The 27,003-nt window shown below is 48.3% G+C and overlaps 1 protein-coding gene across 2 annotated transcripts in view; it reads right to left on the bottom strand.

Moving 5' to 3' along the window:
* The window catches only part of PGGT1B (protein geranylgeranyltransferase type I subunit beta), a 64,773-nt gene extending 41,029 nt beyond the window's left edge, over positions 1 to 23,744 (bottom strand). Inside the window, exons 1-2 of one of the 2 annotated variants that reach the window (XM_006134477.5) lie at positions 23,569 to 23,744; positions 8,656 to 8,774 (exon numbers count right to left, since the gene is read on the bottom strand). In XM_006134477.5, the coding sequence (XP_006134539.1) occupies positions 8,656 to 8,774; positions 23,569 to 23,696 (247 nt within the window). In that variant the 5' untranslated portion in view covers positions 23,697 to 23,744. The remainder of the gene's footprint in view (positions 1 to 8,655; positions 8,775 to 23,568) is intronic. The other variant, XM_006134476.4, reaches the window with a different exon arrangement.
* Positions 23,745 to 27,003: the final 3,259 nt, after the last annotated feature.

Genomic DNA, 27,003 nt, shown 5'->3' with positions numbered 1-27,003 from the left:
AGGAATGTAAAATCCTGATCAATCAGCTAACTGCTTAAATTTTAGGTTTAATCGGTTAACCTATTAAGTGGCGAGCTGGAAGCAGGAGCCAATGGCCTCGCATGCAGGCTTCTGCTCCTGGCTACCCCAAGAATGAGGCTCACTGCTGCCACTGCTGGCTCCGACACATAGGGTGCAGGGGGAGCAGCAGCAGCTACTTGTGCAAGGTGACCAGCTCCTGCTCCGGCCCTCCAAGTGCAGGGAGCTGTGTGTGTGGCAATTGCTAGTAAGGATGATGATCATCAGGTAGCCTACTAACCATTCACATCCCTAGTGAGGATATAAACTTTAAAGTCAGTAATGCTACCATTCCAGAAAATATAGAAAAGTTCATTTAAACCACAAAAAAGTTTAAAAAGTCTCCTATAAAAGGTGGAGGACATCTATTTATTCTGCGTCAAAGTTCTTGCAATGAAACATTATTTCTACAAAAACCAAACAATTGCAAAAATGTTCTTTTATACGATCAATTTTAGGTATCAGAATTAGACAGGTGCACTTGATTGTTTTCAGAACAGATTTGCTTTGTGTTTTAATAAAAAAATAGCTACTTCATTAAAAAGGCAGTTTAGGAAAAAAATATTAATTCATAAGGGTGACTCGACCAGTAGGGAAAAGTATGGGCCATCAAAACAGTAGTGAGAACTCTGCTGATGGAAGAGATGGCAGATGAACTACACTGCGTGAATATGAAACCAAAGACCACGAACTATTATTTATTTATTAACCAGAAAGACATTCAGATTAATTCCATCACAGAATTCTGGTGAACAGACTGATGAAGGTAGAATAATTAGAATTATATCCTCAATATTCAGCTACCCATTTATTTTGTATTTCATAAATAAACCAATTTGACTAGATGAAGCATACTGAAAAGTAGTAGTCATTTCAAAATTTGAAAAGCTACCAATTTATCTGATATTTTAAAATGGCTCCACTTTTTCCCTTTTGGCTCCTCATTGATACTACTATCCAATCCATTACTTTGTTAGTGTTATTTACATCTTTAATCCACCTACTTCATTAACCAAAAGGAAGCCTTAGAAATAAGTGACTTCTTATAATTTATTTAATTTACAGGAGCGCCTTTCAGATCAGCGGTGTGCAACCCGTGGATCGCGACCCCTAAGGGGGTCGCAGCTGTCTTCCTGGGGGGTTGCAGCGCTTTGATCCATGCTGGCTGGTATTTCCTTTTCCTGGCTTGGCGCCCGACATACATGTGGCAGGGGGAGCAGCAGGGGAGTGGATTGGCGCTTTAAATTTAGGGGGCTGCAACAAAATGTTCCTAGCTTCCCCCCCCCCCCCCCCCCCAACAAAAATTTTCCTGGCTCTAGGGGTCGCGAATGAAAAAAGGTTGAGCACCACTGTTTTAGGTGACACACACTTTTCAAATACTCAGTGACAGTCCCAGCTCCAAAAAATACTCACAATCAAAGGCCAAATGAAACAAATATGAGAAGAGAGACAAAAGCAGGCAATTAATATAGTTAAAACTCCTGCTCTTCATGAGGTGAAGTGGGATTTAGAATGGAAGGTTGCACATAGAAAAGTTCAAGAGGTTGCAGCATGCAGTGAGGGGCCTCATGGAAAAAGGCAACTCTGCTACAGGTTCACAAATGATGGACAAGACTGGGAATATGGGCAGTGTGGAGGCAGCCTAATTAGCAGACCTTAGATCTGAACAACTGCAATTGGTGTATAACTGTTCCTAGAAGGCCCCGGACTCTGGCACTTTCCTTTACATTGACTAGACAAAACCAGAATCTGCAGAACTGGAGAATATACTAAAGGTCCACCTATCCTCACACCTGTTACCAGGGGGTTGACTTTTTACCTATAAGGCTTAAGGATTAATTTTAGGGATTGAGAGACTGTCCAATAAGGGGTATACTTACCAAAAAGATGTACATGTGCTTAATGACAAATGAAAAGAGCAATTTTTATAACTGCTTATTTTATTTTTATAATTATAAAAATAAAATAAGTTGTTGGAGGATGCACTAGATGAAGTCTAATGGCTACTTGTCCAAAATTCTGAATCTACTGCACAGTACTGGAATAGGACCAAAACCATCTGCTAGACCCCATGACAAGTGCAGGTTCATGAACTGCAAGTGAGGAACAAATGCTTTATACAAGTAGAAAACTAGAAACAGGTTATTTGCCTTTGTTAAGAAAGCAAACCTTGAAAGCAAACAAAGCAAGCATGAGGTGAGTATAACACTACAATTCATTTTGGCTATGTCTAGACTACATGGAAGATTCGAAAGAGGATATACAAATTCCACGGGAATTTGCATATCTTCTTCCGATCTCACTTTTGAAAGTGGAGCTTTCGAAAGTGAAAATAGTCTAGATGCGTTTTTTTGGCAACCCCCCTTTTTCGAAAAGCCACTTTTCCTCAAAAAATGAGGTTTACACGGCTTTTTGAAAAAGGGGGGGTTGCTGAAAAAACGCGTCTAGATTACTTTCACTTTTGAAAGTGAGATCGGAAGAAGATATGCAAATTCCCAAGGGAATTTGTATATCCTCTTTCAAATCTTCTGCATAATCTAGACGAGCCCTTAGGGATGTAAATAACCATGAAAAAATGTTAACCCATTAAACAATTTTAATCATTTAACCCATTAATACCCAGTGGGGGCTGCTCCAGGAAGAGAGCCCCTACTGTTGGGGATCCTGCCGGTTCTGCTGCATCCGGTAAATGGTTACCAGGTAAATGGTTAACTTTTTACATCCCTAGTTCATTTCATACTCATTTTGCAGATCTACAAAAGGCTAAACATTGTAAAACAAGACAAGTTAACAGTCTACACAGTTATAAAATGTACTCAGATTGCCTGCTATTCCCTGGGATACTGCACCAGCTCTGTTCATTCTAAAAAGATTAAAATGGGTAATTTCACTATCGAAGCTCCAATAACCAGATTGTTTATTATTTTTCATTTTCAGCAGCTGCTGTTTTATTTCCCATTATTCCTCCACTGCTTTCCTACATTGCTGGCTCGCAACTGCTTCAGTATTGCTTACATCCGTGGTCACCAACAGGTCAATCGCAATCGACTGGTCGATCGCGAGGCGTCCTGTCCGCCCCGCCCCCATTTCCCTCCCATCCCCGAGAAGCCCCACTACCTACCTCCAGTGAAAATGGAGGTAGTGTAGGCTTCCCAGGGATGGTCAGAAGTCCCACAGGTTAGCGCCACTTGTGGTGATTCCGGAAGTGCGCTAGCTGCTCTGCCGGGTGTACTGTGGGAGGGAGTATCGGCTCCCTGCACCACACAGGAGGGGTGAGTCAACCCCGGGGGAGGCGCGCGCGCGGGGCTTCCCTGAGCCGGGGGGGGGGGGGGGGAGGTTGGCCCTGGGGCCGGCACGCGTGCGGGAGGCTTCCCTTTGGGGGCAGGGGAATCCTGGGAGGAGGCAGATACAGGGGACTCTCTGCCTCCACTGGCACCCCACTTCCCAGCCCCCACTCCGCAGCCACAGAACTCTGTCCCCACTCCCATCCCCACTCCCCGAACTCTGTCCCCACTCTCCTGTCCTCAGCTACAGAACTCTGTCCCTACTCTCCTGTCCCCACTCACAGAATTCTGTCCCTACTTCCCTGTTCCCAGCTACTGTCCCTATTCCTGTCCCCACTGGCACTCTGTCCCCTGCTGCAGAACCCTGTCCCCTGCCCTCCCAGCACCCTGTTTCCTCTCTCCTGCCCCCAGCCGCAGAACTCTGTCCCCACAAAATGTATAATTATAAATGCTTCATTTTAGATTTAAATAGCATGAATAAAAAACAGACCATTTATTTCATAACTATAAACATGTGATTATAATTTTATACATCGCATAATTTAAAAATAAACTGTTTATCAGAGTGTGTAAGTTAGGGTACGTCCAGACTACATGCCTCCGTCGACGGAGGCATGTAGATTAGCCAGATAGGCAGAGGGAAATGAAGCCGCGATTAAAATAATCGCGGCTTCATTTAAATTTAAATGGCTGCCCCGCTCTGCCGATCAGCTGTTTGTCGGCAGATCGGGGCAGTCTGGACGTTCCCCTGTCGCCAGAAAACCCTTTTGTCGACCGCCCCGTTATGCCTCATCCCACGAGGCATAACGGGGCGGTCGACAAAAGGGTTTTCTGGCGACAGGGGAACGTCCAGACTGCCCCGATCTGCCGACAAACAGCTGATCGGCAGAGCGGGGCAGCCATTTAAATTTAAATGAAGCCGCGATTATTTTAATCGCGGCTTCATTTCCCTCTGCCTATCTGGCTAATCTACATGCCTCCGTCGACGGAGGCATGTAGTCTGGACGTACCCTAAGGGTTGGGGATAGCAAATGATGGACAGGAGGAGAATAGAGAGGGCGGGGCTTCAAGAAAGGGGGTGTGGCTTCAAGAAAGAGGCAGGTCTGTAGATCTTCGCCTGTTCGGAGATTTAAAAAGTGATCTTGGGTGTAACAAGGTTGGAGACCACTGGCTTACATTAATTACAGCTATGTCAGTGGCCAACTCTGTACAATAAGTGATAAGCACAATACCTGCATACGATTTGCACATCCCTCTCATAGAAGTAGCCAGCAACTTTAAAAGGAGACCCCCAGCAGTTGGCTCAAGTATGAAAAGAACACATGGCAAGCCATCATACTTCACTGATTAGGAAATCTTAGAAGCACCATCAAACTAACTGTTCTGCCCCAGTGTGAATGGAAGAGTTGACTAAAATGTCACTTGTTCATAGCTTTAAAATCATTTCATGGTTTACACCAGTGTTTCCCAATTGGAGCAAAACGAGGGGTTCCGTGAGGAGCCGGCGCTCCACCGCCCCCTCTGAAAAAGAGAGAGAGAGCGCCAGCTAGCCAGCAGAGGCATGGGCAGCGAGTTGTGTGGGCTTGTGGTGCCCATGCTCCTGCAATATCTGGAGCTGGTCCCGACCCCATGCGCGCGCGTCCTCCCAGCCCGGCCCCAGAGCATCTCTCCCCGTCCCCAGACCCGTCCCCACCGTGTGCAACCTTTCTTGAGCTCCACCTAGCTGGCTGCTGCTGCCCTGCGCAGCGCGCTCAAACCAGCGGGTGGAGAGACGCCCGGACGTGACATAACGTCACAGCCCGGGATTTTAAACTTGCTGGGCGCTGTGATGCACCGCATGGCTTAGTTGCGGCTTCAGAGTCCGGGGACAGAGCACAGATTCCGGCCCCGCAAAGTGGAAGGCAGAAGGTACAGGAGAGGGAGAGGGGAGGGGCTTGTGCAGAGGGAAAGGGAAAGGGCTGGGAGAGGAAGGTGCTTGTGCGGAGGGGAAGGGGAAGGCACCAAAGTGACGGGGTGGAGGAGAGACAAATGACAGGGGGCCAAGTGCAGACAATGAGGAAAAGGGCAGGAGGAGAGGTGTCAGTGGGAGGGGGACAGGGTGATGCTGGGAGGGGAGACGGTAAGGGCATTGGAGGCTAGAAGGGTATGGGGAGGTGCTGGGAGAAGGCTTGAAAGAAGGGGTGGGCATGGGGAAGGCTGGGATGGAGCAAGTCATGTGAGAGGGCACAGGGGCATGAGGGGAACGGGGTCAGAGGGTGGTGAGGGGGTGGGCATCAGGGAAAAATGGAGCAAAGGGGGCAGGGGAAGTGAGGGAAGGGGGAGGCACCAGGAAGGTGTAGGGGTAAGAGAAGGTGCAGGTTCCAGGGGATTCTGGACAGACACCTGCCCAGTGGAGGGACCACCATCAGAGGAGAGACGCAGGTTTGTAGAGGGAGGTGTTAGAAGAGGGGATGAGGAGGGGTAGCTCACATGATCAGAGTGGGGCTACTGGAGAAGTGGGCACAGAGAGGAGAGAAGGGCTGGTGGAGGGGGGCAGGTTGCAGGAGGGCTGAGGACAGTGAGAAGAGCAGGAGTCAGGACAGCAGAGGAGGGTGAGGAGTCAGGGGGCAGCAGGCACCAGGGGAGCTGACATGGCAGTAGAGGGAAAAGGTAGAGGTTTAAAAATATTTATTAATAACGTGGGTGGCACATCCAAACAATCCACATGAACTCAATACTGGTGCACAACACAAAATTCATTTTGCTCGTGTGAGGAAACTCTTAGGCTATGTCTACACTGATTGTTACTTGTGCAAGAACATCTTCCATGTGCGAGCTGTGCTTTTGCACAAGAGCATCTATGGCAGTGTGGACACTCTCTTGCCCAAGAAAGTGCTGATGGCCTTTTTAGCCATAGGGCTTTCTTGCTCAAGAAATTCATGTTGCCTATCTACACTGGCCTCTTGCGCAAGAATAGTTGCTCAAAAGGGCTTATTCCTGAGTGGGAACCGGGGCTAGACTCAAGGGGAGGAAGGGACAGGGAATCGGCTCTTGGCTCAGCAGTTTTGTGGGGCTTGGAGGAGGTGCAGGGAAACAGGGATCAGCTGTGCTGTGGGGAAGGCATGCAGGGAACCAGTGCAGGGCTCAGCTGGGCTGAGGTGGATGGGGGAGGGCATACAGAACAGATGGGCAGCTCAGCTGGGCTGTGAGGGGCTGCAGGGAACTGGTGCTGCACTCCCTTGGATTGTGAGGGATGGTTTTGGGGGAAGTGCAGGGAACCAGCAGGGGTGGGCAGCTTAGTTCGGTTGCAGGGGATAGAGGTGCAAAGAAGCCTAGTGGGGGGGGGGGGGGGGGGAGACCAGGAGCCCTGAAATGACCTCCCCTGGTCCAAAGATTCCTCATCTGGGACCAGTCAGGTCTAGAGGGTGCCAGATCAGGGAGGTCCAACTCCTACCCAAGTCCCCTCCTCGCACCCTCCCTCGTAGCCAGACACCCTACATCCAGCCTGCTTCTGCACCCTACCTATCTGGTCTGCACCCTACCCAGACCTTGTCCCCTTCTGCCCCCAGCTCCCTCTCAGATCCTGCACCCCATCCCTATCCTGCTCCTTGGCAGCCCTGCCATCCACCCTAGCACCGCCCTGGCCCCAGTAGCTTGCCTCACACCCCAGGACTCAGCACCACCCTGACCCTGGCCCCAGCCCCAACACCCTGCCATCCACGCTAGCACCCAGCAGCACCCTGTTCCTTGTCCCAGTACCCTGCCAGTCACCCTAGTGCCCAGCAGGACCATGTCCCTGACCCCAGCACTCTGCCACCTGCCTGTCCCAGCACCTTGCCCCAGCACCCTGCCACCTAAGCCAGCATCCTTCCACCCAGCAGCACCCTCTCCCCAGCCCCCACTAGCACTCTGTCCCCTACCCCCACCAGCACATTTGGGACCATATTAGTGAGGCTTGGGGGTTTTTGGAGGAGCTTTTTTTTGTTTTTTGCATCTCACTTGTGTGGCCCCAACTGACTTTTCTGTGGGTCAGTGACCTTTGACTCAAACCAGGTTCCTCACCCCTCTCATATATAATGACAATGCTAAAACCTTTTGAGTTTGACATATTTTATTTAAAAATGAAGCCTGGCCAACAAGCCCCCAATTGGGACCAAACCCCCATTTCACTGCAACATCATAACACTCCTGCACCACCTAACCCCAAATCTGAGCCTATCATACACTGGAACCCCGTCCTGAGCCTCTTACATCCCCACACTCCTGCATCCCCACATCCTCAGTCTTCTGCCACAACATTCCTCCACCATCCACACATCACAAATCTGTGTCCTGAGCCCATCATACTCACAAACTTCTTGCCCTGAGTCCCTCACATATCCAGCCCAAAGTGCTGCACCCTCACAGCCACAAGCCCTGGGTTGCTCAGCACCCCAACCTTCCACCTGAACCCAACACTCCCCAGCCTAGAGCCCCCTCCCTGAGTCAACAGCCCCTTCTCCTGCATCCAAATTCCCTCCCAGAGCTTGTACTTCTCACCCCTTCCCACACCCAAAACCCTCATTCCCACCCCACACCTCACTCTCACTAGGTTGAGACAGGTATAAGGGCTGGGTATAGGAAGTGATGGAGAGGAGGGGAACAGAGCAGATGAGGCCTCACAGAAAGGAGTTGGGGGGGGGGGTGTCTTGGGGAAGGAATGTGAATTTCATGAATTGGTGGGTCCCTCTCTCCTCCTCTGCCCCCCCCCTTTTTTTGCTTGACAAACCTAGGGGTTCCTTGAAATTTTGAAAAGCTGAAAAGGGTTCCTCAGCCAAATAAAATTGGAAAACACTGGTTTCCACTGAAACTGGTGAAAAAAGTTTAAACTTTTGGATTCTTCTGAACAGTCAGGGCAAGAGAGGTTTCCTGCCCACCAGAACTGATAAGCACATTCAACTTTTACTTCAAGTCGACAGGAATCACAGGTATTCACAGCTCTGAAAAGTCACATCTATGGCTTTGTCTACACTATGCAGCTTTTAGTGATACAGTTGTATCATTACAGTCATGCCACTAAAAGTTGTGTGGTCTAGACAAAGCCAAAGTAATGTAGCCTCTGTTTGTTAGCTTTCCTGTGGACAAAGTGTTGTTCACACCAGCACTTGAAACAAAGCTTTTGCCTTTTGAGTTTTAGTGTATTTAAAACCTCAGACAGAAAACTTCTGTTGTTCAGTTGCCAATGTCATAGACATAGCCTGTTTTCTGTGAATAAACTGTGCACTATTCCCAAGGGCTAAAAGCAACATAAAAGGTGAAAGTGTCAACAATTTAAAAAAGCTAAAAACTCACTCACTGTCTTCTGTGGGCAGGACCTGCAGGGAATAAATCCATTCTATTATATCATCTTTGTTCACCACATCTAAGGAATCCAACATATCCAGACCAGAGAGTGCGAAAAACGCAATTGTCAACCTAAAAGAAAAAGATAGGACTTTCACTTCCCACCATAAATTTCACACAGGAGGTTAACAAAATTAAATGCAGAAAGGAAAAAAAAAATCAAAACCTCAACTTTTTAATTCTGGTTTTACCTGCTGCATGCAACAGTGTCCTTACTTTTAATTATATCTATATTCCAGAATGAAGCTCTTCATTACATGAATCACATCTCTGTCGGTATGATTAATGAAGTCTTATGTTGTGTTAAGTGTTCATGTTGGAAAGAAAAGTAAATCAAGCATAAAAAGCTTGCTTGTGGCAAGCCTCTGAAGATATGCCTGCACTGCAACAACACCTTCAGCTAGCCAAGGCCAACCGACTTGGGCTCATCGGGCTCAAGTTAAGGAGCAGTTTAACTACGGTGTAGATGTTTGGGTTCAGGCTGCAGCCCAAGTTCTGCAATCTTCCCATTTCCCAGCATCCTAGAGTCCAGACTGAAGCTGTGTCCAGACTCAGGGGTTTTTTCAAAAAAAGTAGCCTTTTTTCGAAAAAACTTCACCTGCGTCTAGACTGCAGCCGCATTCTTTCGAAATTAAATCGAAAGAACGCGGCTTTTCTTTCGACGGCGGTAAACCTCATTGCACAAGGAAGAACGCCTTTTTCGACGGAGATCCGTCGAAAATAAGTGAGTGTGGACATGGGGAGGCCATTTTTAAGAAAATAATGGCCTCCAGGAAGAAGCCCTGGTGGACAATCTGGGACATGGCTTGCATGTCTCTGGTTCCTGTCTGCAGCCATTTCTTAAAGGGACAGGCACCCTCACAGCCACTTGTGGCAGCAAAGCAGCCAGAGCACACGGCTGGTGAAGTGCAGCATGTCCCAGCCCCAAGACCCTCCTGGCCCTTCCAGAGAGCCTTATGGGGATCCAACCAGGGGCTCCAAACGCCGGGCACCGTCATGGTCTGGCCAAGAGATCAAGACCCTTCTCGAGCTCTGGGGAGAGGAGGAGGCCTTACAAGCCCTAAAAAGCAGGTGGCGAAATGCAGACATTTATGGCCGCATGGCAGAGGCCCTGGCCCAGAAAGAACACTACCCCCGCACCCAGGACCAGGTGCGCTCCAAAGTTAAGGAGCTGCGCCAAGGGTATGTGAAGGCCAGGGAGCATAACTCCCGTTCTGGGGCAACCCTCCAGTCCTGCCCTTACTATAGTGAGCTGGACCAGATCCTGGGTGGTGGTGGTGAAGCACGCACACCACGGCGTCTCGTGCAGTCAGGCTTGGCAGACCCTGTGGTGGACGCGCCAGAGCAGAACCCAGAGCAGTCAGGAGATGGGGACATGGTGCCAGAGGACAACAGTGAGGAGACGGCGACCCTCACCCTGGAGCCAGTCACACAGACCCCAGAGGCCTCCCAGGTGTCATCTGACGCAGGAGATGAAGCAGCAGGTGAGTGCAGTGAGGTTGTGTAACACCGGGGGGGGGGGGGGTGATGCACAAGGGAAACCTGTCATGCTCAGGCTGATGCCCAGGTCACACACAGTGTTACCTTCAGAATGTCTGATTCCCCTGTCTCAGGGAGAGGGCATGCCCTTTTGGACAGCTATTGCACACATGACTGATTGTGATAGAAATGTAGCCGTGTTAGTCTGATCTGAGGAAGTGGGTCTGGCCCACGAAAGCTCACCCCCTAATAAACCATCCTGTTAGTATTTTAAGTGCTACAGAGTCCAGTTTTTTAGGACTGATTGTGTCTTCCTCTTTTCCTCCACAGCCGGACCAGCCGTGCAAGAGGGCCGCAGCACCCCAGCCCCACCTCCATCTCGGGGACATGGGAGCCGCAGACACAGGCGTGTGTATGCGGACATCCTGAAGCAGCATGTGGAGGCCGTGCAGGAGCTCAACACCATCCTGCGAGAGAGGGCGGAGGCAGAGGATCAGTGGCATGACCGGCTGATGGAGGAGCTGGTCCAGCAGCGCACGTCCCTGACTGCCACTCTCAGGGAGGTCTGCGGCTTGCCTGCTCCTGTGCCTGGTCCTGCTCCTCCAGCACCCCATGACCCCGCCCCACCAAACCCCCCTTCCACAACAGCATCCCTTTCCCCCCTTGGACCTCCCTCTCCCCCAGCCCCTCAAGTTCCCCAGCCCCTCTCTCCCCCTGGCCCTCCTCTCCCCCAGGCCTCCCCATCCCAAGAGCACCCTATCCAGCCAACTGACAGGTGCACCACCCGATCCCGTGGCCATGGTGGACCCCGAACACGAGGCCCAAGCAGGAGACTGAGATCAGGCAAGCACCGTGCAACCTGATCCCCTTCCCCCATCCAGGTTTCAAGTCCCCTTCCCCCCCCTCCAGGTTTCAAGCACCCCCATCACCCCAGTTAAATGACAAGGAAAGTGTTCAACAAAATGTTTATTGTACATAGTTTGGCATGAAACTATATTTTCTACATCAAAAATGAACAAAAGCTTTTTTATGTTTGCAACAGTTATACTATTTTCCAGTGAGTGATATTTAAAAAAATAAACCAGAACTTATTATTTTGAGACAAACCCTGGTGTTTATGATTTCTCCAAACAGGGTCAGGAGATGGGTTGTGTAGGGAAGCTTCTTTTGGGCCAGGGCCCAGTCCCCAGGCAGAAGCCCCTCAGTAGAGTCAGTGGCCTCCACTTGATAATTGCTCCCGTAGGGCCTCCCGTATGCAAACAGCAGACCAGTGAGCCTGGCGGATGGCAGCTGTCCGGGGCTGGGCAAAGTGCCTCTCCTGACCATCAGCACCTGTACCCCACCCTGGTAGGAAGGCCTCCCCTTTCCTCTCCACCAGGTTATGGAGAACGCAACACGCGGCCACCACCTCAGGGATGTTGCTCTCCCCCATGTCTAGGCGTGTGAGCAAGCACCGGAATCTGCCTTTTAAACGTCCGAACGCACATTCCACCTGGTTGCGAGCCCGGTTAAGGTGAGCATTAAACTGCTCCTTGCTTGCATCCAGGTGGCCGGTGTAGGGCTTCATCAGCCACCGCATCAGGGGGTAGGCTGCGTCAGCCACTATACACAGCATGTGCACATCCCCAACCGCAAAGTTGTGATGCGGGAAAAATGTTCCTGCCTGAAGCCTCCGGTAGAGGTACGAGTTCCTGAAGATGCGGGCATCATGTGCCCACCCTGACCACCCAACACAAATGTCAGAAAACTGGCCACGATGGTCGACCAGGGCCTGGAGGACCATAGAAAAGTAGCCCTTTCTGTTAATGAATTGGGCTGCTCGATGGGGCGGTGCACGGATTGGAATGTGTGTCCCGTCGAGCGCTCCTCCACAATTCGGGAAGCCAAGGGCAGCAAAGCCGGCCATGACGCTGTCCAGATCTGGTAGACAGACGAGCCTGTTGAGCAGCTCCGAATTGATGGCCCTCACCACCTGCAGAACGAGACAGACAACAAAATGTTAGAAGGGGTGCCTTATCTCTTAGGAGGAGAACCCACCACCCACCTTCCCTCTCAAACACCCCGGGAATCCCCTCCTCAGAACTCCCCCCCCAACAATTCAGGGTGAGTGGAGGAGCTCCCTCCCACTCCCACTCCACTTGGCCCTTTCTGACAGTCTCCCTTCCCCCCACCCCAAACTGTGACTGTCCCCAGACAATGACTTACTTCCATCAAGATGTATCCAACAGTAGACCTGCCCACTCCAAATTGGTGTCCCACGGAGCGGTAGCTGTCGGGGGTTGCCAGCTTCCAGAGGGCAATGGCGACCCTCTTTTCCACGGGGATAGCGGGCCGCAGGTGGGTGTCTTGCCGTTGCAGAGCAGGGGCAAGCCAGGTACACAGCTCCTGGTGGTCTTTCGCATCCGGAAGTTGCGTAGCCACTTTTGGTCATCCCAGAGCTCCATCACGAGCCGGTCCCACCAGTCAGAGCTGGTGTCAAGCCTCCAAAAACGCCTGTCCACAAAGAAGTTTGGAGGCAAGGGCAATGCGGCTGCATGACGGACGATCCCTCCGTACCTCTGGTCTGGGTCCAGATGGGGAAGTAGCCTCATGACTGTGTCATGCAGATGCAGCAACACTTGCTGCATGATGGCGTGGGGCCATCGCCTGCCCAGGGGCAGCTCTGGCTCCATGCCAAAAAAATGGGTCTACAACAGAAAAACTCCAAACCAGCACTGCAATGCCTTGCTTACCTCCTAGAGGGACAGCGAAGACAGCTGCAGAAGCAGAACAACGGGTGTTCAGGGGCGTCCCTTTAACCACGCGTCTCTGCAAAGGGCAGGCAGCAGCACCAGGAAGGAAATGCTGCCCCCATGCCCTGGCAGAAGCGGTTCCGGGTGGCTTTGAATTTCAAAAGAGCATCCAGCAGTCAGGACGCTCTTTTTCTAAAAAGCGGATCGATTTTCCGATCCGCGTATTGTAGTCTAGACACGCTCTTTCGAAAGAGGCTTGCAGTCTAGACATAGCCTGAGTTCAAACATTTACACAGCAATTAAATAGCCCTTAGCCTGAACGTGCTGACATGGGTCAGACACAGGATTTAACACTACAGTATAAACATACCCTTTTAGAGGCTTGCCACAAGCACAGGGACTGAGAATAGTTAAGGACAGTGGAAGAAAAGGAACACAGTCAAACAAAACCATTATTTTAAAAGGTTCCTGGGAATAAGGAGGTAGAAATGAGGCAAAAATATGAAGGACACACTTCCACTTAAAATATAAAGTGGCCCCTGTGTACAGACATATTCTTTCTAAAGCAGCAGCAGTTTTGCTAACAGAGCATAACAGAATCACACTCATATTCTTGAGCTTTTTCCTGAGACAAGACTTTCATCCATTTAATGCCAGCTCCTGCCAGTACAGGCACTTGCTCCTCCCTTCTTGCTGCTGCTCTCTGATCGAGGCAGCAAGGGAAGGGGAAGTGACTAGTTGCATCACCTAGTCAACTCTCTGATAATTAATTATCCGATAAGCATAAGCTTGACTAGTCACTTACATCCCTATCTCGGCTAAGAGCCTACACATCAAGAACTTGGTGATTGATATATGTAATGTATTCACCTTAATCTCACTCTCAACCTTTTCTTTCTTTAGTAATAAACCTTTACATTTTAGTTTCTAAAGTGATAGAAATGTAGCCGTGTTAGTCTGGTGTAGCTGAAACAAAATACAGGACTATGTAGCACTTTAAAGACTAACAAGATGGTTTATTAGTAGATGAGCTTTCGTGGGCCAGACCCACTTCCTCAGATCAAATAGTGGAAGAAAATAGTCACAGCCATATATACCATGTGACTATTTTCTTCAACTATTTGATCTGAGGAAGTGGGTCTGGCCCACGAAAGCTCATCATCTAATAAACCATCTTGTTAGTCTTTAAAGTGCTACATAGTCCTGTATTTTGTTTTAGTTTCTAAAGGATTGGCACAGCATGCTCTTTTGGATAAGATCTGAGGCATAAATTGACCTGGGACTGTGGCTGGTCCTTTACAACTGGGAGAACCTGTTAGGAGTTGGTGAGATTGGGTTTATAACCTCTCATCTGTGTAAGATACAGGTCTGATTGTGGTCCAGGTAAAGCTGGGATGTTGGAGGGGTTTTGCTCGTGAGGCTTCCAGCTGCCCAGATTGGCAGTTGAAGTGCTCTGTGTGACTGGTTTGATGCCTTAAAGGAAAGGACTCCAGCAATAACCCCTGAACTGACACCATCAGTGGTGCTCAGACCGGACCCAGTATATTACAATGGGACAGTGGGAAACTTGGTCACACCCATCATGAGTGGGCATCCATCCAACTAAAATCATGCCGGATCACGAGTGTTGCCGGACCAGAGAGTGCCGGATTAGAGAGGTTCAATCTGTAGTGTCAATTTAACAAAGACATGCCTAAATACAGAGATATAATGCAGCAGACTGTCCACAGAAATCTCCCACTTGAAACCAAATTTTTATCAAAGAGCGTCAGTGGTGGGCATCCTGCAGCATCCTCACCTGTGCCAACGGCCCCCCCCCCCCATCTTCCCTTCTCCCCCATGCACCTCTCACACACTGGAGCACTGGAACTCTCACTCCTACTCTTCACTGCGAATCTGCTGATTCCCACTCTGCTCTTTTCCAGAGCTGAAATGCTGTGAATTGCATGACTGACCAAATCGCTGGGAAGGGGAGGGGTGGGACAAACCACGAATCAGCAGATTTGTGTGCTCTGAAAGTGCTGGGAGGGACAAGGAGTAGGAAAAGTGGAGCGCCAGTTCCCCAGTGTGTGAGAAGTACATGAGAAGTAGTACAGACTGAGGCTGCAGGTGGAATTCCAGGGGGCCATAGGTTTCTGCGGCCCACTGAGGTGAAGGAGGGCCACTCATGTGGCCCACTCCCTATTTTTGGTTGCCCATCACTGCTCAAAGAACTTGGAACAGTGCAAGATTAATTCTTCAAGGTTTCTTACCAGGGTACCTTCAGATGATTACTGGTAGATCTGTGACATCACACCAGCCTTTGTAAACAATATCACAGCAAAACCATCATTTAGAGCAGGGGTGGGCAAAAGGGCCTCTGCAGGCTGTATCCGGCCCCAAGGCGAGGCAGGGGAGGAGGAGACTTCACTCGCTCCCCTACCCCCAACCCTGATTAGCCTTGGGGTGGGAGGAGTGTCCCTGCACTCCCGAGAGGAGCGTGTGGTGTTTAGAAGCGTCATGCACTTCTGTCAGGGTGGGAGGAGATTTAGCATGCTTCCCCGCCCCCAACCGCTGATTGGCCAGGGCGCAGAAGAGAGAGCCGCAAAGTCTCCTTGCACCGCCTGCGGCATGGGAGCCTAGGGGAAATCTTAGGGGAGGGGGAAAGCAAAGGTGCTCCCCCACCCTCAGACCAATCATGGTCTGCGAATGAGGAAGCAGAGAAGTATCCTGACCCCACCCCTTCCGGTGTGTCCCGGGGCCACTTCAAAAATTTCTGAAGTGGCCCCGGCAAAAATTATTGCTCACTCTCGATTTAGAGTCAACAAAAAGGAAATTAAAAAATAATTAAGTTCAACTAAATTAAAAGATTATCCAGTTTTGGTAGCCAATATTTTCCAAACTTGACAAACATCTCAAGAGATCATCTGTGAGCTAGAGCATAAGGCAAATTCTGAAAGATCCTTTTTACATATTACGCTACATGGCTAATTGAAGACCATACCAAGTCAAATAGGAACAAGCAACACAGGAAATAAACAATGATGCATCACAAACTTCAAAGAGTCTTTACAGATAAAGAGTCTGAAAAAATCAAATCAAGGGTAAGAAGATCTTACGACCTTCTCTTTGTAAAAGAACTCTGAAGCACACTCAGTGTGATGGTAAGAAATACATCACTAAATTCTATAACTGAACAGTTATCTTTGCTTCTGCAGCACACAATAATTAAAATTAAAATAAATTTACGTAATTGTTGTCTTGTGGTTTCATCATGGAATCCAGAATCTGAGTTTTCATCTTTGTAGTCACATTTAGTTCTCCAGTGGTCCTGAACAAGTCACAGCCTTTGATTCAGCATTCCCATTGCTAAACTAGGAATAACATTTTGTCCACACTCCAAAGATTACTGTGAGGATTACATAACATTCATAAATTACCATGTTATAAATCAGGGCTACTCAACATACGTCCTGGGGCTGCATGCGGCCTGTGGTGTGGTTTGGATTTACGCAGGGTTCAACACGCGGCCCGCAGGTGGGAGCCAAAACAAAAAAGTAGTCAATACAATGGTCTTCTGTTGATATAAGTTTTAGTAGTTAAATTCCTGGACTGTAATGGCTCAATAAAATTCTGTCAAATGGGTGGAAATCAGGTAAATATTGCATTTTATTAATATCAATAGAACTGACCTAAATGGGCCCTGCATGTTGCGTAGTCTTGCCTTAATCTTTGTATTCATGCCCATCAGTGTGAAAGAAGCTATTTGCATACATATTTGCATGTATATGCAACCACACTTAAATTGCGGCCCTGGCATGTGCTGAGAGTATTATTGTGGCCCCCTGGGACTTCCAAATTGAGTAGCCCTGCTATAAACTGGTAACTTCCACTGATTTAACATATTGATATTTCAGTATCATGCCCCATTATACAGTAGTCACAAAATACTACTTATGTTTAATTATTTAAATACTTAATAGAAGCTACAGTGCAGTTAAAGATTCTTATTACCACTAAACTGCCAGTAAATGGAGGGCTCCAAAAAGTTACGTTCCTGCTAAGCTGTGTGGTTGTACAGCTTCCCATTAAGCCCCATGCAGAGGCTCCAGCCTGCAATAAGGAGAGATGCCACTCTCCAAGCCCCAAAGCTGCTGCAGCCAGAGGAGAGGGGTCCTTCCCCGAAGACCCCAAGACAGAGCTACCACTGGCAGGAGAATACCATGCTAGGGCCAGCAGGGAATGGCTCTTTCCCACAGCCAGGACAGCTCCATGCTGGGGCCAGCCCGGAAGCAGCAAGATCAACAGTTCCGGACCCACGGCACATGGACCACAGGGTTCCCACATGCTGCAAAGCCTCATGCCCTCCCCACTCAGGAGCCGGACTTGCTGACTGCTTCCAGGGCACAACACGGTGTCTCAGGACAGGGAGGCACCTTGCCTTAGCACCTGCTGACCAGGAGCCACCTAGGTAAGCCCAAACCCCAACTCCTTCCCCCTGACACCCCCAGAGCCCAGAGTCCCTCCTGCACCCCAAATCATTCATCCCCAGAATGCCAACCCTCTGTCCTAGCCCTGAGCACCCGATCCCTGGCTCCACATTAGAGCCTGCACCGCCAGCCAGAGCCCACATGCCCTTGCACCAGGCCTGAGCCCGATAGCACCACTTAGAAACCCTTGGCCTCACTCCCACCACGTGAATTTTGTTACAGGCACCAATATGAAGGTGGTGGCTCCTGTGCATTTCAAAGGGAGAGGCAGAGTGGGGGTGGTGGCACAGCAGGATAGTGAGCACCCCGCTTATCGACTAATCGAGTAGTCAAAGGAAATTCCATTGATTACTTGATTAGCTGATTAATAGAAATTTAACATCCCTAATAGGAAGGGAAAAAATATAATGTCTAGCTCTGTTTCCCAGATAATAGCAAATATCGGAAATTGCAAATATTGGGAAAAATCAACTATAATTAGGCAGGCCAACAAAGAATCTGAAGCACATCTAGCAAAAGACAACAGCAACTTTTTAAAGTATATCAAAAGCAAGAAACCTATCAATCAGCAGAGCCACTGGACTGCTGAGGTGCTAAAAGAGCATTAAAGGAAGACAAGGCCGTTGTCTTTACATTTGCCTTCACTGCAGAGGATGTGAAGGAGAGTCCCACCCTGAGTCTGAGTTTTAGGGAACAAATCTGAAGAACTTTCTCTGATTGAGATAACAATACAAGAGGGTTTATATATCAAATTGATGAAATAAAAAGTTACCATAACCAGATGATATTTACCCAAGAGTTCTGAACAAAATAAAAAAATGAAATTGCAGAACTTCTACCAATGGTATAGAACCTATGATTTTAATTAGCTTCTGCTCCAGATGCCTGGAGGATAGCTAATGTGACGTTAATTTTTTTTAGAAGGCTCCCAAATAGGGATGTGAAAGGTTAACCGGTTAACTGGCAAGTATCATCCAAAACGGGTAATCATCAGGCACTTAGACAAACACTCTTTTTGCTGGGAAAAGGTAAACAGAGCTTTTGCAAAAGAAAATCATGCCTCGCCAAACTATGAGAGCTTTCCAAGATGGTTAATAGTCATGTGGTCAAGGACGATTCAATGCATAAACAGGCAGTCCCCGAGTTACGCGGATCCGACTTATGTCGGATCCGCAGTTACGAACGGGGCTTTTCTCGCCCCGGAGGACGGGAGCGGCGGGACACCCAGATGCGTCCTCCGGGGCGAGAAAAGCTGCTCCCCATCTCCTGGTCAATGCAGGCGCGCTTGGGCTGTCCCCCTGCGGGCGTGCTCCGCGGCTTTGCTCCCCGTCTCCCTGGTCTGCAGGGAGACGGGGAGCAAAGCCTTGGAGCACGCCCGCAGAGGGACAGCCCGGGCGCGCTTGGGCTGTCCCGCTGCGGGTGTGCTCCGCGGCTTTGTTCCCCGTCTCCCTGGTCTGACCAGCAGACCAGGGAGATGGGGAGCAAAGCCTTGGAGCATGCCAGCTGTGGGACAGCTGCAGCGCGCCTGGACTGTCCCGCTGCCCGCATGCTCTGCAGCTTTGCTCCAGGACTCCCAGGTCAGCAGACGAGGGAGACGGAGCAGAGCCGTGGAGGACTTGGGCAGTCCTGCCACCCCCGTCTCTCTGGTCTGCTGGGGGGGGGGAGGGTGCAGCTAGTGCCCTCCCTCCCCCCAGCAGACCAGGCTTTTCTTGCCTACCTCTGGGGTAGAGCAGCTGGGGGCTGCCGGGTTGGTCCCGCAGCACCGCTCCGGACCAACCCGGCAGCACCCCAGCTGCTCTGCCCCAGGCGTCCCCAAGTCAGCTGCTGCTGAAACTGACCAGTGGCTGACTACAGGAAGCCTGAGGCAGAGTTGCTCTGCCCCGGGCTTCCTGGAATCAGCCGCTGATCAGTTTCAGCAGCAGCTGACTTGGGGACGCTTGGGTTTCTTAAGTTGAATCTGTATGCAAGTCAGAACTGGCGTCCAGATTCAGCCGCGGTTGAAACTGATCAGTTTCAGCAGTGGCTGACACCAGTTCCGACTTACATACAGATTCAACTTAAGAACAAACCTACAGTCCCTATCTTGTACGTAACCCGGGGACTGCCTGTAGTTTACTTTCAGAAAGCTGTAGAGGAGATCCCTCACCAAAGTCTCTCAAGCAAACTTAGCAATCATGGGACAAAAGGAATATAAGACAGAAAAAATAAAGGACTGGTTTTCAGAATGGAGAGAGGTAAATAGTACTGTCCCAAAACATCTGTACTGGAACCAGTGCTGTTCAACATACTCATACATGACCAGGAAGTAGCAAAGTTTGCACAGCATATTACAAAATAACTTAAAATAGCGAAGTACAAAGCAGACTGAAGAGCTACAAAGGAATCTCAGCAGCTCCCTTGGAGCTGCCTGCCCCCTCTCCCACTACCTCTGATAAAGAGGTGGGTGGGAAGAGAGGAAGGAGATAGTATGCACAGGGAGCAGTGTGATGGGGCAGCAGGAGCCAGCTCCCCACGAGCACTGGTTCTTGCGAAGCTGCCTTCCCTCTCACTCTGCTGCCTCAGAAGCAGCCAGCACAGGAGGAAGGTAGAAAGGGTGGGGAAGAAGAAATTGGAGCTGGTGCTCCATATTCTATTATGAAATATAGCGTGAGAAATTTCAGCAGTTACACATTTACACAAATAAATGCATTTTAACATCCCTAGCCCATTTCTTAAACCCTTCATGCAGTTCCAGTCACCCCAAAAAGATGAGAAAAATGGAAAAGGTACACAATAAAGAAACAAAAATGTTTAGGAATATGGAACAGTTTCTATGTAAGGAAAGATTAAAAACACAGACTATTCAGCGTGGAAAAGGTCTATAAAATCAATGATGGTGTGGAAAAACTGAAAAAAGTATTATTTATCCCTTTCACATAACATAGAAACCAAATGAAATTTAAAAAAAAAAAAAAAGACAGCAGCTTTAAAGCAAACAAAAAAAAGTACTTCTTCGCACAACACATAGGTCAGTCTGAGGAACTCATTGCAAGGGGATGTTATGAAGACCAAAAGTACCTGAAGAATTAGACAAATTCATGGATGACAGCGCCATCAAAGGGTATTAGCCATCAAAGATGGTCAGAGACACAATCCTGTGCCCTGGGTGTCCCTAAGTGTCTGACTGCCAGATGGTGGGACTGGACAAAGAGGGATGGACCACTTGATAATTTCCTCCTTCTCTTTGTTCCCTCTGAAGCACTTGATATTGGCCACTGTTGGAAGACAGAATACTGGCTCGATGAACCATTGATCTGGCTCAATACAGTCTACCATATTCTCTTACGAAATAAACAGCCCCATATTGGCCCTAAAGTGATAGATGTGATCTATTAGGTCTTTTCCCTCCTTAGGAAGGCCTTCATGAAAAGCTGACCTGTTTGTCATTTACCCATAGATCCATGGCATCCAACATTCTAGCCACATGTGGCTATTTGACCAGGTGACTGCGGCTAGTTCGCTACAGCAGTAGCCACTATAGCAGCTATTGCTTCAGAACTGGTTGGACACCACAGCCATAGATCAATGTAATTGTCTCAGATATTTTTCTCTTAGCTCCTCACAAGCTCAAACAGACATTTTACCTTCCCGTTTTTTCCCCCTCTCACTAGTTTATTTGGGGTTTTCCCTTTGAGTGATATTCAGTGAATCTTCCTAAGCTGCCAGAATAGATAAAACTTTTTTAGAAATTTTTTTAAAAATAAACCTGTTTAAAATGTATGATAACTTATGTTACAGTCTAAACATGCCATTCACATTATTTAAATAAAACAAATATGGTGAAACAAGTTTCCAACCTTTATGAGTTAACGTATGCTTTTTATATTCAGCATGAGGGAGTAAACACTTAACTTCTGACACCAACTCTTATAAATAGCACAATGTGTCATATTACAAAAACAATGAAGCAATTTCCAGTCTTTGTAATGGAGTGAATGACAGTATTTACTCCCCTACCTAGATATCAGTAGTCAGCCATAAAGAAAAAACGTGTGTTTATTTTTTTATCAGATCACACAATGCTTGAGTCTGTTAATCAAAGTAATTAGAAACTACATTCTGAAAAATGCTAATGTGGATTTAAACAATTATGTAGAAAGAATCAAGTAATTTTACTCCAATAAAATCTTGGTTTTGAAATCCAATTTCAATCCAAATGCAGCTTTGAAACAGTCTCAATCAAAAATTGGGTATCTAGTAAACAAGTGTGATATAGTGGGGATGCTATCTACTTCTGTAATCCTGTTGTCACTTTGGTGTTGCATTCACCATTTATCTTGTGGGGTTATAGGAGATCCTACTGTCCTATGCTGCTCTGTAGTGACACTGTGTGTGTGCCACAGTTTCCCCAGGCCCTGCAGCACTAGCTGCATGAGGAGGGGGAGGCTGGGTGTGACTCACTGGGGAAGTATGTTCAGTCTCTCACTCCTAAGGCCCAGGTGACAGCAGTAACATCTTGGGCCAGGAAGGAGGACAATGGAGAAGGCAGGGTTGCCTGGGGCTGGTGAGCAGAGGCTGGGAGTGTGGGTCAGTGTGGGCTAGGAGAGTGCAGAGGCTGAGAGCGGGAAAAGGGATGAGGGGCCCAGGAGCCCTTTCCCCCGCAAGAGAAATAATGCTGCCTGCCCTGGTTCCTGGCTAACATCGATCTTAAGCTACACTGCATCTCTGTGAACCAATAAACCTTCTGACTCTACTGGCTGGGTGAGAGTCACACCTGGCTGTAGATGGGGGTGCAGGGTCGGGGACCCCCCAATGCGCAATCACAACAAGAAAACACATCATTAACATTTTCTACTAGAATACTTAATTTCTGCATTTTGTATATGAATAAACATATATTGTACTATATAATTAATTTTAATAGACTTTTTCAGTATGGTGCAGTCTCTTGGTTAGCAAAAAGAATGATCAAAAGTAGTGTAACAGCTATATCTAGTTGTAAATAATATTTTAAATGTGTCTTAATGGATGTATGAACCAACGAGAATTTCTCTCAAAAAAAATCTTGAAAGCATACATCAAAAGTTAGATTATAAAACATGTATTTCTACTCTCTGGTTTAAATCATTGCTTTCAAATAAGTGACTTAATTCAGCCTGCATGCCTGCTGACCTTAAAGACACAGAACAGGAGTTCTTTCTAATGTACGGTGGAGAGCCACAAGGACTAGAAAGATCACTTGTTTATCCCAACTTTCTCTTGGTTACCTTTGTCCCAAAGTGCCAGGTTGGGAGAACAAAAACTGCAGTATTGTGGGTGCTTTTGCTTCTCTGTTCCATAAAAATGCTAGCTTAGGAACAGCCATGACATTTTACCAGCCAAACCTTCATGGTCAAAGAATAATTTGACAGGAACACATGTATCTTATAGGGATGTTAGATATTGGTTATTTTAGTAATCTTATAGCTGCAACAATTTGTAATGATTACACGACTACCAAAATACTCCCGGGCGGGGGGACGGGGACGACATGGCTAGCAGGCCCCTGTATCTGTGGGAGGTGGTATGAGGAAGCAGGCTGCCCCACATACTGCTGCCTCTCTGTATCTAACTGGGGAGACAGGAAGGCAGGCAGCAGCTCTGGGGAACCAGCATGCACAGGGGGTCTATTTAGCGTCCACACACACCACCTTGCTGCATCTGATACAGTGTCTGCAGTCTCTTGGATTAACCAATAAGACTAGACTTACCGGTTATCATTTAAATGTCTGTATGTTAGCATCCCCAATATCTTACCTACACCTCACCCCTGCACCACCAGCAGGGCAGCTGCATGGGCGATCGTGCATTAGCACAGGGTTCCCTCCCTCAGGGCTGGGGCAACCACCCGCAGGAGAGGACAAGCAGCTCACCGCTCCCTACCCAGAGCCCTGACACGAGCTGTCCCTGAGCGGCTGCGAGCTGCCTGCCCAGTCCGGCGCGCTAACGGGATCGGAGACCAGCGGCTGCCCTACAGCGGGACTCGTCACTGGAGGCTAAATCCAGAGGCCGCGTCACAGAACAGATCCCGCCGCCGACACGCGAACGGGCGGGATCCCCAGCCTGGAGGCGGCCACGAGCACAGCCCGACCTTGCGGCGCCTGGAGGGGACCCGGAGACCGCGCCAACGGGCCCCTCCGCGGCGTCTGCCCCCAGCGCGGCCGGTACCTGCTGGTCTCCAGGGACGAGTATCTCTCGGGCAGGATCTGCAGGCAGCGCTGGAAGAAGCGCACGTGCCGCTCCTTCAGGAAATCCAACCGCTCCTCCTCCCCGCAGCCCGGATCCTCCGCCGCCATCTTTGCCGCCCTCCCTACCCAACCCCGGCGCGCTCAGTGACCACTTCCGCCGCGGCCGGAGGGGCTCGCTCACGTGATCTGGGCGCGCACGTCCTCCAAGACGAGAGACGCTTCCTTGTCACGTGCCTCGGGGCTGCAGCACTTCCTGCGTGGAACCGAGCATGCTCAGTAAGAGCTGCTGCCTTCACTCTCCCCGCACCTTCTCTTACGTGGCGTCAGGTGCTGCTCCCAGCTCTTTACAATCGCTTAAAAGCGGCGCAGGGGCGCGGGGCGCAGCGGCCGGTTCTGTTAACGTCCTGGTGGGGCCCAGCGCGGACTGGAAGGGCGAATCGGGCGGGGGCGGTGATTGGAGCTGGGGGGAAGCCGGTGCCAGCACCTGTACTCAGGTCCCCCCCCCCCCAGGGAGGGGCAAAGGGGGTAACAGGTGCCAAGGGTGCAGATCTGGGGGCAGGGCGGAGAGGGGGTTTTCTTGCCCTTCTCACACAGACGCGTGCCCAAGCACAGGGCCGCTTCCCGGCTGCTCTAGCAGGTACAGCTGCTCGAATTGCCCTGCCAGCCCCGCAGCTCTTCTCTGCAGTGGGGCAAAATGCTGCAAGTACTTCAGGGCGCATGTAACATATTTTGAAGATTTAAAAGTCTCTATGCAGGTAATGCCGTACATAAAGTCTCATAATAGCTACAAATACACCCAGGCTGCGTCTAGACTGGCACGTTTTTCCGCAAAAGCATTTGCTTTCGCGCAAAAACTTGCCAGCTGTCTACGCTAGGTGCTTGATTTTGTGCAAAAGCACTGCCATTCTACTGTCTGAAATCAGTGCTTCTTGCGCAAATGCTTTGACGATCCCGTTCGGGCAAAAGCCCTTTCCCGGAAATGTTTTTGCGCAAGAGGGCCAGTGTAGACAGCTAAAAACAGTTTTGCGCAAAAAAGCCCCGATGGCGAAAATGGCAATCGGGGCTTTCTTGCGCAAAACCACATCTTGATTGGCACAGACGCTTTTCCGCAAAAAGTGCTTTTGCGGAAAAGCGTCTGTACCAATCTAGACGCTCTTTTCCGCAAATGCTTTTAACGGAAAGACTTTTCCGTTAAAAGCATTTGCGGAAAATCATGCCAGTCAAGACTTAGCCCCTTATGCATGGGTTCCATTGTTTGAGAACAAACAACTGTTCTTAACTCATTTTGGGGTGCTGAGTTCAAAGATTATATCCATTTTTGCCCATGATGTACAGATTTTCTGAAAACTGGAGTCTACTTTTTCAAAAAATGCTATTATAATGCTTTATACATTATATGCAGTGACTTATTTTCAAGAACTTGAATGCAAAAATACCTCGAACTGATTGAATTTGTCAAAATGAATGCCATCTAGTTTAATTTAATGTGCCCCGATGCTGACAATGCTGGAGGCAATACTGAGTATCCACCAGAACATGTCAGTAATGAGCCACAACTTTTCACCCAAAGTGAATTTAATGACTTGGTGAGAGACCTGGATCTGCCTAAAGATTCTGCTGAGCTTTTGGGATACAGACTTCAAGCGAAGAATTTGCTTTCCTCTGGAACAAATTTTGCTTGGTACGGAACCGCGAGAAAGAGTTTGTTCCATATTTTTCTATGGATGGTCTGTTTGGTATACTGCAATAATATTGCCTGATTAATAGAAAGCTTGGGGACAGCTTACTAACCAGGTGACTGAAGACTTTATTGACTCTTCAAAAACAAGCCTAAAAGGTGTTCTACTGCATAATGGCAATCAATATGCCTCTGTGCCTATTGCCCATTCTGTCCACTTTAGAGAAACCTATGGAAATCCTGACCTTCTCCTTGGAAAAAGGTGCATTGTCCAGAGCATGAATGGACTGTATGTGGAGATCTGAAGGTGCTGTGTATGCTGCTTGGTCAGCAGGCTGGTTACACAAAAATGCCATGCTTTTTATGCAAATGGCATAGCAGAGCAAGAGATCTTCATTGGGTAAGGAAACAGTGGCCACCAAGGGAGAGTCTGACTCCCGGGTCCAAGAATATAATTCATGAAAAACTGATTGAACTCAACAAGGTACTGCTACCTCCACTCCACATCAAGCTAGGTTTGATGAAACAATTTGTGAAAGCATTACCCAAGAACGGTGACTGTTTCAAGTACATTTGCAACAAGTTCCCAGCTTTGAGTTACCAAAAAGTTAAGGAGGGTATCTTTGTGGGTTCTCAGATCAGGAAACTGATTCTTGACACTAACTCTGAAGAAGCCATGAATGACACAGAGAAAGACGCTTGGGTGGCCTTCAGAAATGTCTTACAAAACTTAAGGAATAACAAAGATCCTGATTAAAAAAACATTGTTGGCAACATGCTAAACATATATGAAAGACTTGGATGCAACATGAGCTTGAAAGTTCATGTTTTGCTTTCCCATCTGGATTATTTTCCTGAAAATCTTGGAAGTGTCAGTGAAGAGCAAGGGGAAAGATGTCATCAGGATATCAAGATGGTGGAAAAGAGAAATCAAGGACGTTGGGATGTCAACATGATGGCTGATTACTGCTGGTCTGTGCAAAGAGAGACTGATGGTGAAATGAATAAAAAGTTGTCAAAAAAGCATAGATTCAGTCACATCTAATCATTTAAAATTACTCAGTTGTTAAATTCACACTTTGCTCCTTTGTTCTTTAAACATGGGCTTACCACAGACCTTCTAAAAGAACTATAACTTACTATTTACCAAGTTTTTAATGCATACGGTGAAATAAAAAGTATGAAAAATGTCCAATTTCTTTTTAATTTGTGAAAAATCCTTACATTATAGAGCAAAATGGATGTCATTTTAAAAATCAGCATAGCAAAATTATGTAAAGTCACTAATTTTTATCAAAACAATTTAAACTTTGTTTCAATTTGCAGACCTGTGATATTTGTCTTCTCTTGCAGTGATTTCCTGAATTGCGTTCCACTCCTTCTAACCCATTTTAATGCTCCTTTATAAATGTTAATTCTATTACCCTTATTAGGGGGCTGTGCCCTCTCCTCTTTCCCAGAACATTCACCTCCTTCACATTCACCATTAGCTCCTCACTCATCCCCCAACCCTCCCACAAAATCTATAAGCCCCATGCTCTAAGAAGTATTAATCTGGCTCTCATGGGAAGCCCTGAAGCTTGGCCCCCTTCCACTTGCGTAGCATGAATGAAGTGAAATGAGCATCCCCCTCTTTCTTTTTTTCTTGCTTCTGAAGAGGGGGCCAAATCTCTTGGGGGAGGAGGGGTTCTCCTCCTCTAGGGGCAGGTGTTATTGAGAGATTTTTTGTTTTTTTGC

Source organism: Pelodiscus sinensis, chromosome 6 (assembly GCF_052426305.1).
Source record: "Pelodiscus sinensis isolate ZL-2025 chromosome 6, ASM5242630v1, whole genome shotgun sequence".
Lineage (NCBI taxonomy): Eukaryota > Metazoa > Chordata > Testudines > Trionychidae > Pelodiscus > Pelodiscus sinensis.
Note: the sequence above shows the minus strand (reverse complement) of the source record. Positions and strands in the feature narration are given on the sequence as shown.